We start from the raw sequence: 14,206 nt of genomic DNA, 5'->3' as shown, positions 1-14,206 counted from the left end.
AAAGAGGCTTCTAATCCTTTTCCATCTCTTTAGACTCTGAGGACAGCCTTCTCCTCACTCCCTACAGAGAGTCCAATTGCCGGACTCTGAGGCCAGCAATTGGTAAGTCTCTCTGAATCTCGGGACAAAAACATTCCTGTTGTTCAGAGTGATAGCTAGCCCTCATCATATTGTTCTAAACCATGGTACTAGGACTATCACTTTTCCTGGGTTTTGGCTGTGAGGGATGCCTCCTACTGTCTCCCTGTTGGGATTGGTCTGTTCTCGGACTTAGGGATGCCTCGCTCTGAACAGATGTTTGTGGTTCAGTCTGCTCTCTGGCTAAGGGATGCCTGGTTCTGAGGCAGATCTTCATTGTTGGTCTGCTGTCAGGCTCAGGGATGCTCGACGCTGGCAGCACATCTCTAGGTCATTTGAGTTGGGGATGCTCTCTTTAAACTCCCCTGCTAACACTGTTTGTTCAGGTCCCTGAAATATCCTTCCCTTTATTATTTCTTTTTCCTTTTCTTTTTTGTAGTTCTCATCATGGGCAATTCTCAGTCAACCTTCCCAATGACTCTCCATTGGGATGTCTACTTAAGAACTTAAAGGCTCTAGGACTTACTGACCTCAAGCCCAAGTGCTTGATTTTCTCTTGCAACATGGCCTGGCCTCAATACAAACTGGGTGACCAGGAAGGCTGGCCCATGAATGGATCTCTTAACTATAATACTATCCACCAACTTAACCTTTACTGTCGCTGTCTTTATCCCTTATTGAGGGTTAGTTCTCAAGAGGAGGAGGTAAGATTTTAAACTTCAGCAGGGATTCCAGACCTCTTTCTCCTAACTATGTCTTTTCATTTAAATTTGCCTCCACCATAATTGTTTTCCTCTTTTCCATGACTATTCTATTTCCATCTCTTCCAACCTACCCCCCCGCCCATGCATGTCTATCTTACTACAGAATATGCTGCATTTGTTTTCCAGCTGAATGGCACTTAAAGCCATGCTTTTTTTTTAAGCTGTCACAGTTATAATTTGTCTTTTTAAAAATATTTTTATTTATTTATTTTTTAGAGAGGGAATGTAGGGAGAAAGAGAGAGAGAGAGAAACATCAATGTGTGGTTGCTGGGGGCCATGGTCTGCAACCCAGGCATGTGTCCTGGCTGGGAATCGAACCTGCGACACTTTGGTTCACAGCCCGAGCTCAATCCACTGAGCTACGCCAGCCAGGGGTTGTCTTTTTCTTTTTATATTTTATTTATTTTTTTAGATTTTACTGTTGTTCAAGTACAGTTGTCTGCATTTTTCCCCAACCATTCCCCCCACCACCAGCCATCTCCAACTCCCTTCCCTGATTCCACCCCCCACATCGGTTTTGTCCGTTTGTCCTTTATAGTTGTTCCTGAAATCCTTTCCCTGCTTTTCCCTCATCCTCCCCTCCTCCCTCCCTTCTGATTACTGTCAGATTGTTCTTAATTTCCAGAGTAACCACCTTGCCCCCACCACCTCCAAAGTCATAGCCAGGCTTCTGCAGTAAAGAAAAATTTGTTGGCACTTGGACTTTAGAGATAATTGCTATAATCTGATGGTTCATAATATTTTGGAAGTCAATTGGCCATTGCAGATAACAATATTTAAATTAATGAGTAAAAATATAGAAGATGCTGACATAGACATTTCTCTTAGAATTGGTCCCTACCCTTTTGTATATAAAGATATACTAATTTCATAATTTGGAAGATATATTAGGACAATGTTCTTGAGTACTTCTCCATCAGTGGTAACAGTATAAAAAAGTGATGATGTTAGTGGATGACTCACTGTCTCCAAAGGTCTTCCTAATACTGCAGTATCTTATTGCACTAACAAAAAACAAACAAACAAACAAACAAAAAAATGAAACCAACACTATCTCCTTTAATGACCCAACAAATGTTGATTCCTCAACCAGGTTACTTCTCTACTTTCCCTGTCGCTTCCAGAAATAAGTCATTTCCCTCTTTGTTCTCTTTACATATCCTCACATTTTGCTTTGTGTTAGAGAAAGGTGCTTGCATGTGGTTCTCCCTTGTGAGACAGGAGTGCCTTGAAATCAAACACTTTGTGTGTTCACTCATGTTCATCCTTCTCCTGTCATGTACAGAGCCTTGAACATATCACATGCTCAGTTCATATTTATTCACTAAGTGAATGATTGAAAAAATGAAGCTTGGGTTGTCAGGACATTTATTCCACTAACTCCTAAGCCCATGCAGGGGGGCACATGAATATGTGACACGACGTCCCCACAAGCGCCCTAGGGAGAACCCCTTTGCTAAAATCCACTAGAAGTCCCCATTTCCTTCTTAATAGAGACACAGCACAAATTACAAGGCTGAAGTTAATGAAGTACAGAGTGCCTACAGTTGGGGAGACATGTTCCTTAGTTTGACAGGGAAGGAAGGAGTTGAGTTTCAGAAGCCCAGAAATGGCAAGTCTTCTTTTGGTGCCAGTGAACTATTCTTCTGGAACCTTTAGCTTAATTGGGAGTCCTGCACCACATGGGAATAAGCAGGTGGTAAGTTCACTGGTTCTGGATTGGTTGCTGGGTTTGCCGCGTAGACAGTTTGGTAGACCACAGTCCCCTGGAAAAGACAGACATAGGGGGTGCTCTGGTGAGATCCAGGCATACATGGAGACCTTTAGACCAATGGTCCCCAACATTTTTGGCACCAGGGACCAACTTCGTGGAAGACAATTTTTCCACAGACGGAAGGTGGTGGGGGGTCGGGGGCAGGGGTCAGAACTTGGTGGTAATTCAAGCGAAGCTTCACTTGCTCACCTGCCACTCACTTCCTGTTGTGAGGCCCAGTTGCTAACGGGCCAAGGATCAGCACCAATCCACTGGCCCAGGGGTTATGGACTCTTGCTTTAGGAATTCCTAGCTTCCCCTGCTCCTGGGCAGGAAGGGGAAGCCTAGATCCCTCTAGTCTCTACCTTCTTTGAGGCATTTTTCCACCCACTGAGGATCTTTGAACTCACACTAGAGACCAGTTGGCAGCCAAAGTGGACACATGTGGAGGCAATGCAGAGCTCCAGGAGGCTGAAGATGAGCTGCACACCAGAAGTAGCACTGCCACGGATCTGAAATGAGAACTAGCTGGAAGGTTATCAGTGCTGCTCCAGGGGTCCAAGGTAGGCTCAAAATGTGGTTCCAAAATGGACTGTGGCTATGGCTTTGAGGAAGTATTATAACTGCATCTTAGTCTTGTGCAGAAAATATCTCACCAGATTTGGTGAGGGTCAAGTGTTTGTAAAAAAGTTTTTTAACACTACCCGTGTTCTTGTAAGGAAAAGAATGGTCTTCGTTTCAGGCAACACCTTAATACCTTATTTCAGGCACAGGGGACAAGACCTAAGAATGTGGTCTGGAGTCAGACAGTGAGAGAGTGAAACTGTTTTGTGTAGGAAGTGAATAAAACTTTGGGAGCATGGACAAGCAACAGGGAGGGAAGTGAGAGGGTTAGAGAAGAAAGATAGGACTGAGCCACAGGATGGGAGGTGGAACCTGCAGACAAAGAAAGGCACGTGGTATGTGAGGGAGGTGCCATCTTCAGTCTTCGGTAGTTGCCTGGGCTCACATGTAAACCTCCACCATCCCTCTGAACCTTTAGGGAAAGTGAGCCAGTGAAACAACCTTCCTGGCTTCTGACAGTGGCATTTTGTGGAGTGAAATAATTCAGGCTGTCTTGAATTTAGGGGAAAAGTCAGTTCAAAGACCCCCAAGCTGAACTAGCTCAGCAGTAGTAGAGTTCACCTGAGCAGCAGGGGACATCTCAGCCCTTCCCTGCTCTTCTCCAAGAATACCCAGGAGAATGGGGTCTGTTTCTGTATCTGGGAGAGAGTTAGGGTAGAATCCACTTTAATCCTAAAAGGGCAAGGGATGAATAATCTCAATAACCACTTAGATTCTAATTATAGGAGAGAATAAATATGAAAGTGAAAGTGGCTGATGCAGGATAGGTACCAAACAAATGTTTTTTTACTATGATTTCTAAAATGGCATGCATGACAGCTAGCTGCTCAGAGAATCATCTCTTTTGGAGACACCTTCCTTAGCACTTTCCTTCTTTTCCCCCTACATTTAGGGCATTTATTAAACATCTGTTTGGTATAAGGTGCTAAGAAAGCACCCTAAGAAGCACAATCTGGTGAGGGAGGTAGATACAGATATAGAAAATTATAATTTACACCAGACACAGTAAGCAATATTAAAAAGCCAAAAAAATTTTCCTCAAACACTGGAGGTATAGAGATCCACGCTTAGGACAAGGTTTAGAGACAGTTATGTAGGACAGGGTGTCCAGGCAGAGAGAAACACAGGGTGATGATGTCTTAGTCAAGGAATCACAGAAGCCTCAGGAGCAGAGGTCTTCACAAATGATGCTGGTCCATTTCAAATGTGTTTTTAACAACACAATTCTTTCATAAATAAAACTTTCTAACAGGAGAAGGTTTGGAGAATGGGTGAAAATGATAAAGGGATGAAAAAATACAAATTGGCAGTTATAAAATTAGTCACAGGGAGGTAAATTAAAGCACAGCATAGGGAACCTAGTCAGTAATATTGTAATAACTATGTGTGGTGTCATACAGGTAGTGGACTTCTTTTAAGGATTTTCATGCAGAGTGGGCCAGAGACATGGAGTGGTAACTGTAGTAGCTGAAAGTTAATCTGTTTGTTTCTGAAGATGAAGAAAACAGAAGCATGTGTAGAGGAAACGCTGATGCAAAGCTCTAGCAAAGGGGGGAAATTGATGTAGAAGAGAGGCGGGGCAAGGAAGAGGGGAGAAGCACTAGCAGTGATAACCTTGAGTGGGTGGGAAGGACAGGGCCATAGTGGAGAGGGAGTCATTGAGTTTTCATGGAACTCATCTGTAGCCACACTTTCTAATCCGATAGCCACGAGTCTTCCAAGGGCTTGAGATGTGATGTAAATGCAAAACACACACTGGATTTCAAAGATGTGGCACCCAAAATGCAAAATATTGAAATAATACTTTTCTTACACAAATTACATGTTGGAAGATTTTCAAATCCGTTGGGTTAAGTGAATGTATTATTAAAATTAATTCCACCCATTACTTTTTCATTTTATAATGTGGCAACTTGAAAATTTAAAATCACAGCCATGGCTTACATTATATTTCTGTTGGACAACTATGTTCTACAACTTGAGATAGCTCATTCATTTATGCATTTTCTATGTCTGCTTTCACACAGGCTTGAGTCTGCAACACAGATCAGATGGCCTGCAAAGCCTTAAATATTCACCTTCTGGTCCTGCACAGAAGACCTTTGATGACGCCTTTGTCTATAGTAATGGGCAGGAAGGTGAGCCTGTGAGTAGACGTGCAGGTTGGTGAGTACCTGTGTGTTACATGTAGAACTGCATTTAATTCTCTCAACAGTGTCAAAAGGTAGGTACTGATTTATAAACATAGAAACTAAGACTAAGAAAAGTCACATGCTTAGAGTAACACAGCAATAAAGCTCCAGGTCAGGGACTTTAAACTCTGCTCTGATTCTGACAGCATCTCTGTTTGCAGTAATGCCTGGTGAAGAAGCTTGGTGGTCAGTGCCTTTCCAGGGGTTTTCTAAACACAACGGAGCTGGACCCAGGGGAGTGTTGGTCAAGAGGGATACTCACCATTTCCAAATTGTAGTAGAAACGATGTGAGTTGATACAGATCTCTGTGACAAAGACACAGGTTCCCACCACAGAAAAGATCACACTGAGGATGTTCATGCCCAAGCTGCCCTTCAGCTGAAGAAGACACAGAGGGTCAGGGTGGGGGAGGAAAATGATTATAGCTGAGATGAGCAGAGTCTCAATAAGTGTTTCTTAGTGTGAATTCCGGGAACCCTAGTTCTGCAGCAAGTAAAGAGGTGTAATGTGCAAAAAAGTTTGTGGGTAAATGAGGACTGAAAAAACCTGAATTGAACACAGTTAAACAGGTTTGATGTGCAAGACTTTTCAGAGTCTTTAACAAAAACGATTTATTTCCCAGAGATAGGACTATTAACTAGGGATTTTTTGCCCCCAATTTACCTAGCAATCTCCATAAAGTTTCTTGTGGGACAAGTACCCCAAGGGTAACATTTGGGAAACACTTGACCCATTTATCCCCTGGGAGATAGGCAGAAGATTCAGCCCCAGTGTCTTGGGATGGGACAGTCTCTGATGCTCCACAAATGTGGGCCAGGAGTAGAAAGGCATGACCAGAATTCAGCTTCCCTTTGGAGACTCTCAAATTGATCTCATCTGGTGTGGGACCTGACCACTCTGGGGCCCCTTGCCCTAGATAACCTGCTGTGAGAGAAACAAAGGTACTTTCTTGGTTCATTGCTAGGCTATCACAAAGCCTTGGCCATGTTGATTCACAGAGCTTGGCTGGTTAGATTCCTAGGGAAGCTGCTGCCTGAGCCTCCCCTGACTTCCCTGTAGAAGTGTCTGGAGGTCAGCTCTGTGCACTGCAGGCAGTCTCAGTGCCCTGCTCTGCTGGAGGGGAGCCCTGTGCCCCAGGCAGCTTTTTGCCTCCTCTTGCAAGATTCTCTTTGGAGAGTTACTCTCTGTGTCTCCACACCATGACACCTCAACAAAGATGTCTGTATTTCCCTTCCTTCCCCCGAATCTTCTGGACTCTTTCCCACTTGTGACTTGGCCAGGTTGGTGTGGTCCTGCATGTGAGTGTGAGTGAGCATGCATGTCAGTGCCCTGTGTCTGGTTATGAGTAGGTGCATGGATGGAGGAGGGATTGTGTGTTAGCTTCTTTCCTTTGTAGTGTGTCCCTGCTATTGGTCCACAGCTGGGAGAGCCTGTCTCAGGATGTGACTTACCAGGCAAGGAGATTTTGGCTGCTGTTCTGATGCCACTGAGAGGGATCCTGAAATGATGAACTGGCACAGAAGAGGGAGTTTAGAAAGAGGTCAGAGGTCAGACCCCCCCCCCTTCAGCCTCCTGCGATTCCTATCACACACATATTCTCTCACACATGCTAGGTTCCTCTGCTGGTTCCTCCAGCTCAACATGGGGAAAAGAATGAAAGAATGAGTGAATGAGCTGTTTTGCACAAAACAAGAGCACATAGAGTTGGATAAATATAGATTCTAGGTTACAGCAGATATAGTTTTAAATTCTAATGTGAAAATCATGTGATTTTGGGTAAGTTATTAATTTTTCAATATTTCCTCATCCAAAAATTGGGAAAAATTTTATATCTTCCTAAATGTCATTATCAAAGGGTATATTGTCCTTTGAGTCTGGCATTTATTATGGTTGCTCATGGTTGATTCTGTACACAGTAGACAGTCAAGAAGTTTCCTCTTTTCTGTCTTTTATTGCCTCATATGCATATCGTGTTGGCCTCCTAAGAGGAGTCAGTCAGACATGGGCACTCTGGTGGGGAGAGCGAAGTTCTTTGAATTTTCACTGCTTTTACATGTAAGCCCAACACCAGTCCTTGCCTGTCTACAATTTGGTGAGTCTCTTTTATTTACTCAGAAACGTTGCATCTCCACAGTTCTGAACATCATATATGAGGGTGATGGGGTACATTCTGTGCATTTATTTCAACACTCATGTTCTGTAGTCAAAGTGGCTGATGGGATTCCCTACTATCACTGAGGGTCTGAGAGGGCATTGGCTAGCATTTAATAAAAGCTTTGTTGAGCAAAATCCAAGATTGTGGGGGAGTAAGCGGAAGTTACACTAACCTCCTTCCAGGATAAATCTGAAATTACAACTAATTGTCGAGAAATCATCCTAACCGATTGAACACTAGCTGGCAAGAAGTCTCATAACCACACACAGACCAAAGAAACCATTTCACCATGATGAGACTGGTAAGGAGTGCAGAGGAGGTGCAAGAGGACTGTCTGGGTTCCCATGGGTGGCAGTTGAAGTTTCAGAGGGACATTTCAAAAGGTGGAGGGTCCCCCCTGAAAAGTGTGAGGTCTAAACCTTAGCTGGGCTCCACAGCCTATAACCTCAGAGCCAGAAAGGAACTCAGATAATATCCAGCTGTGAAGAGCAGCAGGGTTTCTGTCTGCCAGGGTGAGATGGCTGGATACTCAGAGAGCCTCTTAAAGAGCTAACACACAGATTTTCATTTGCCGCCACTTACCCTGGGCTCCAGCAGAGGCAGGGCAGAGTGGCCTAGGGACAGTTGAGGATAGGCTGGGGTTGATGGCTCTGGGGACAAAACTGAAGAAACAGGATCCCTGTGCTGTCATTTATCATATTGCAGAACCCATCTTCCTCAGGCAGAGCACTGCTCTCTGAATGGCATCAGCCTAAGGGGAAGCAGTAGCCCCACCCACAGGAATTACTCTGTCCCACACTGTGGAACTTAAGCCAGGCTTCAGATTACAGTTTGAGGTTATAGCATTAATTTATTCAACAACTAAGGTGAACAGGCCTCTGGGAGCTCACAGCTGACCCTCCCCAAGGCCCAGTACTGATAAAAGCTAGGCTTGGTGTGCTGCCTGGTTCTTTCTGCACACAAACAGGCCCAGCACACAAACTGTGGATTGATGATAGCTCCAAATAGGTTGGCCAGGGTCAGTCACAAGCAGTCTGACAAAGGCCTACACCAGAGTCTTTGCAGATCTAACTCTTACACAGGGAAAAATGTAAAGAAGCAGCCAAAATGGGAAAACAAAGAAACAGGCCACAAATGAAAGAATAAAGGAATTCTCTAGGAGAAGAGCTAGATGAAATGGAGGCAAGCAATTTATCAGATAGAATTTAGAGTAATGATTACTAGGATTCTAAACAGCATGAAAAAAGACAGAAGCCATAAAAAAGGACTAGTCAGAAATAAATAATGTGCTAGAAGGAAGAAACAGTAGGTTAGATGAAGCTGAGGACTGAATCAATGATTTAGAAGACAAGGTAGAAAAAAACACCCAGACAGAGCAGCAATAAGAAAAAAGCATTTAAAAAAATGAGGAGAACTTGAGACATTTTGGACAACATGAAGTGTAACAACATCCACATCATGGGAATAGCAGAAGGAGAAGAGAGTGAGCAAGGGATCAAGAACCTATTGGAAGAAATAATGACTGAAAACTTCCCTATCTGGTGAAGGAAAAAGACACACAAGTCCGGGAAGCATAGAAAGTCCCAAATAAGTTGGACCCAAAGAGGCCTACACCAAGACACATCATAATTAAAATAATAAGGCTTAAAGACAAGGACAGAATCCTAAAAGCCATAAGAGAAAAGCAGGCAGTTACATATAAGGGAGCACCAATTAGACTATCATCTGATTTCTCAACAGAAACATTTCAGGCCAGAAAAGACTGGCATCGAACATTTCAGGTGTTTAAAATAAGGACCTACAACCAAGGCTACTTTACTCAGTAAGGCTATCATTTAAAATTGAAGGAGCAATAAAGAGCTTCCCAGACAAGAAAAAGCCGAAGGAGTTTGTTAACATCAAACTAGTACTGCAACAAATGTTAAAGGGCTTGCTTTAAGAAGAAGAAGAAGAAAAAGAAAGAAAAAAAATAGAGGAAAACAAGCTAACAATAAAATGGTACTAAATATATATCTATCATTAATCACATTCACTGTAAATGTCTTAAATGCTCCAACCAAAAGACATAGGGTACCTGAATGGATAAGAAAACAAGACACATATATATGCTGCGCCTAAGAAGCCCATCTCAAATTGAAAGATACACACAGACTAAAAGTGAAGGCATCAAAAAAGATATTTCATACAAGTGAAAACTTTATAAAAGCTAGGGTAGCGATACTTATATCTGACAAAAGAGACTTTAAAACCAAAGCTATAGTAAGAGACAAAGAAGGACACTACATAATGATAAAGGGAACAATGCAACAAGAGGGTATAACCCCCATAAATATTTATGCACTCAACATAGGAGCACCTAAATATGTAAAGAAAATCTTGGTGGACATATGGGAGAGATTGACAGAAATACAGTCCTAGTCAGGGATTTTAACACCCCATTGACTTCAGTGGGTGTTTCTTCCACACAGATCAGCAAGAAGACAACAGCGTTAAAGGACATACTAGATCACATGGATTTAATTAGAATCTTCAGAGCATTCCACCCCAAGGCAGCAGAATATACATACTTTTCAAGTGAACATGGAACATTTTCTAGGATAAACCACATGTTAGGACACAAAACAAGTCTCAATAATTTTAAGAAGATTGAAATCATATCAAGCATCTTCTCTGACCACAATGTTATGAAACTAGAAATCAGTCGCAAGAAGAACGGTGAAAAACACACAAAGACATGGAAGCTAAATAACTTGTTATTAAACAACAGATAGGTCACCAATGAAATCAAGGAAGAAATGAAAAGATAATTCATAATATAACTGAAAATAAGGGCACCACAGTCCAAAATCTGTGGGACACTGGGAAAGCAATCCTAAGAGAGATATTCATAGCATTACAGGTCTGTCTCAAAAAAAACAAGAAAAAGCTCAAATGAAAGGAACTTGAAAAAGGACAACAAACAAAGCCCTAAGTGAGTAGAAGGAAGAAAATGAGAAAGGTCAGAGCAGAAATTAATGAAATAGATTCTTTAAAAAAAAAATACAAAATATCAATAAATCCAAGAGCTGTTTCTTTGAAAAGATAAACTAGATTGACAAACCTTTAACTGGACTCATCAAGAAAAAAGAGAGAGGACCCAAGTAAATAAAATCAGACATGAAAGAGGGGAAATAACAACTGACAGTAAAGAAATACAAAGAATTGTAAGAAAGAATTATGAACAACTGTATGCCAACAAACTGGACAATCTGGAAAAAATGGATAATTAATTCCTAGCAACATACGATCTTTTCAAACTAAATCAGGAAGAATCAGAGAATGTCAATAGACAGATTACACCTAGTGAAACTGAAGCAGTAATTTAAAAAAATCCCAACAAACAAACTCCCTGGATGGAAGGCTTCACAGGTGAATTTTACTAAATATTCCAAGAAGAATAACACTTCTTCTCAAACTATTTTATAAAATTCAAGAGGAGGGTTAGCTCCCATACAGATTTTATTAGGCTAGTATTACCCTAATTCAAAAACCAGATAAAGACATTACAAAAAAAGAAAATTATAAGCCAATGTCCATGATGGACATAGGTCATCAATAAAATATTCAATAAAGCCATCAATAAAGCCATCAATAAAATATTAGTAAACTGAATGCAACAATTTCAAAAGGATTATACACCGTGGCCAAGTGACATTTATTCTGATGATGCAAAGTTGGTACAACATTCGCAAATCAATAAATGTGACTCACCGCATAAATAAAATGAACAAAAACCAGTGATTGTATCAGTAGATGCAGAAAAAGCATTTGATAAAATCCATCACCCACTTATGATAAAATGGGGTGTTGGAGATCACCCTGAGAATGTGATAAAAACTATGGGCTTTTCCAGAAAAAAATAATCATCTAATATTCCAAATATTTTGCTAAAAGTGCAGTTTTGAGGCCATCTGTGGACACCAGGTTGAGTCCCCTCTTCTTGAGAGCTTGTTTGGAGGTTCTATTGTGGGAGCGCAGCTACTCATATACCCTTGACTGAAAACCCGTCCTCTCCTCTAGTTGAAAAGGTTGTCTTCTTCTGCTGAGTGGACAGCTCTGGGAGCAATGCACATAGATTGGTGAGAGAGGAAGGGGCCACCTGCCTAGCCAGCCAGATCAGCTGAATCAACCCTGGTGATCAGTGGGGTGGCAGATGTCACAGCCAGATCGCCCTCACATCCTGAGTCCCCACTTCTTAATGACTCTTCTGTGGCTGGGCATCCACTTTCAACAAGTGGTGGAAATGGTTCTCTCCTAGAGCTTGGGTTGGAGGCCTGCACTGATCAACACTTGAGCCAAGTTCCCAATATGTCATTCTTTGTGTGGATTAGAAAAGATGCTGCCTCTGGGCTGATGATCTAGAGGAAGGTTTCCTGATCTCTGAGGTGGGCTAATCAGGAAAGGTGCCCAGTCTGGGTCCATTGAGCCTTACAGGGCTGTCACTTGGTGTTATGAGCTGAATTGCATCCCCTCAAAATTCACCTTTTGAAGCCCTAACCACCCCCACCCCAGAATGTGACTGTAGGGATGGTTCCAGATGCATGATGGTTGGACGTATGATTTTGTTGACTTGACAATGGTGTGAAAGTGATATGCCTTCAGTAGAAACTGTTCTTTAGGTTTTGAATTTTGATCTTTTCCTGGGTGAGCAGTACGGAGTGGGATACTCTCTCATGATGGGGGACATGGGCAGCCAGCCACAGCTCCCTGTCAGGAGAGTGACCACAGGATTAACAATCCGTACACTGCAGTGCAGAATTGGATGCATTTTTGACTTAGGAGGTGTTTAATTGATGCTCGATTTATTGGGATGTAACCCCATCCTACGCTAAAGAGCCCCTGTATTTGAGGATAGGACCTTTAAAGAGTTGATGAACATTAAATGAGGTCACATGGCCGGGCCCTAATCCAATGACAGGTGTTCTTATAAGAAGACACATTAGGGCATAGACCCACACAGATCATGTGAAGACACAGGGAGGAAGATGACCCTCTACAAGCCAAGGAGAGAGGCATCAGAAGAAACTACCCTGCTGACATCTCCGTTTAGGACTTCTAGTTTCAGAAACTGTGAGATAATAAATGTCTGCTGTTGAGCCTCCCAGTCTGTGGTATTTGTTCTGGCTGCACAAGCAGATTAACGTTCTTAGTGAACAAGACCTGAGCTGGGTTCACTTGCTCTCTTGCTCCCACATATTCTCTTGCCGGGAAAACTCCTGAAGCAAAGAACACAGCTTGACAAGGTGGCCCTGAGTGTGTTGGCAGTCTCTGGAACTCACTTGCAGGGTGACTGTCATTACTTACCGAGATACCACCCCAGAAGGGAACGCCTCCGTAGAATGAGAGACATACATAGTCCCCAGGCAGCATGGTCCCCATGATGATGCCGAGGCCGAAGTGTATCAGCCCAATCAGGATCTGGAGGGCCTGTCAGGGGAGCCACAATCTGAGTCCTTTGTTTCTGAGGGTGGAATCTGCCCCTTTTCCCCACTTTGTAAATAATTTTAATTTATTATTATTTTTTGTTTCTTTTTATTTTAATAAATATTTAATTTTCTTGGTTAAAATAATTTGGAAAATATAAAATTAAAATGGAAATGTCTCATCATTTTCCCCCACTCGGAAAAAACAACACTTAAATTTTGAATCTGGGCAGCCTGGATCAGAATCCATACATGTCATCATTCAGCTGTGCGATGAAATGGGCCTCCCACTGCCCTACCCAGGACTGCCTCTTAGGCAGAAGATCAAAGTGAGCTCTTACTTTGTTGTCAATGAGCAAAGATTTCATTTAAGCAACTTGGGTTTTGACTCCCCCTTGTGGCTCATTCACTGTCCTCACTTTCTTCCAAAAGCCCGATGGGTTAACATGGATTCTAGCAATGGAACCAACTTTCTAATTTTCTGCTTCCTTTTTGCTTTTCTTTCTCTTTCCTAAAATGCCTAAGTCAGAAAGTACGAGGCCCCATACTGAGGCACTGGTGATGCTCCACAGCTGAGCTTCTTAATAGACCTGAGTTTGCCAAGCCTGGGTCAACTCCAGCCCAGCTTGCTGGATTTGAAGTTTCTGTATTTCCAACCCTCCTCCCTTCACTGACTCCAGCCACATGGCCCCCAGCCTGCAGTGTGGATTCTCACTTACCCCTAAGGTTTTGCCCTCTTTAAAGGTTCTCTGGGCCGTTTGAACATTCACACGCCCACAGTGGTTTCCAGAAGTTAGGACTTGTGCCTGGTTGAATGTATACTGGAGCACTTGAGATGTGCTCCTCAGGTTTACAGAATGTGTATGTTGGGGTGCCGCCTCCATCACAATATAAGCCATTGGGCCTGCTGAAGTCTCTGAGTTCATGCTTATAAAAAAATGCAATACAATCATCTTTCACATGTTCATTCATGCTTATGTTGAAAAAGAACTTTTGCTTTCATTGACTCATTTGAACATCACAACCCTCTATAAGTTTATTCATTCAGTTTTAAGGATATTGCCTAGCAGTTAGAGGGCACTTTCTCACTCAGTGCTTTACAAATACATCGCCTTGAATCCTTACACCTGCCCAGTTATATAGGTGAGAAAACTAAGGGGCAAAGGGTCTCAGCAC

At 42.5% G+C, this 14,206-nt stretch overlaps 1 protein-coding gene across 1 annotated transcript; it reads right to left on the bottom strand.

Annotated features, from left to right (window-relative positions):
* Positions 1–1,969: 1,969 nt before the first annotated feature.
* Positions 1,970–13,956, bottom strand: LOC114499116 (membrane-spanning 4-domains subfamily A member 8-like). The gene is made up of 6 exons (XM_036029517.1): positions 13,750–13,956; positions 12,912–13,034; positions 6,865–6,924; positions 5,675–5,791; positions 3,007–3,120; positions 1,970–2,609 (listed from the first exon to the last, which is right to left on the bottom strand). Exons 1-6 carry the CDS (start codon positions 13,954–13,956, stop codon positions 2,499–2,501), a joined length of 732 nt encoding a protein of 243 aa, XP_035885410.1. The 3' UTR covers positions 1,970–2,498.
* Positions 13,957–14,206: the final 250 nt, after the last annotated feature.

This window comes from Phyllostomus discolor, chromosome 6 (assembly GCF_004126475.2).
Source record: "Phyllostomus discolor isolate MPI-MPIP mPhyDis1 chromosome 6, mPhyDis1.pri.v3, whole genome shotgun sequence".
Taxonomy (NCBI): Eukaryota; Metazoa; Chordata; class Mammalia; order Chiroptera; family Phyllostomidae; genus Phyllostomus; species Phyllostomus discolor.
Note: the sequence above shows the minus strand (reverse complement) of the source record. Positions and strands in the feature narration are given on the sequence as shown.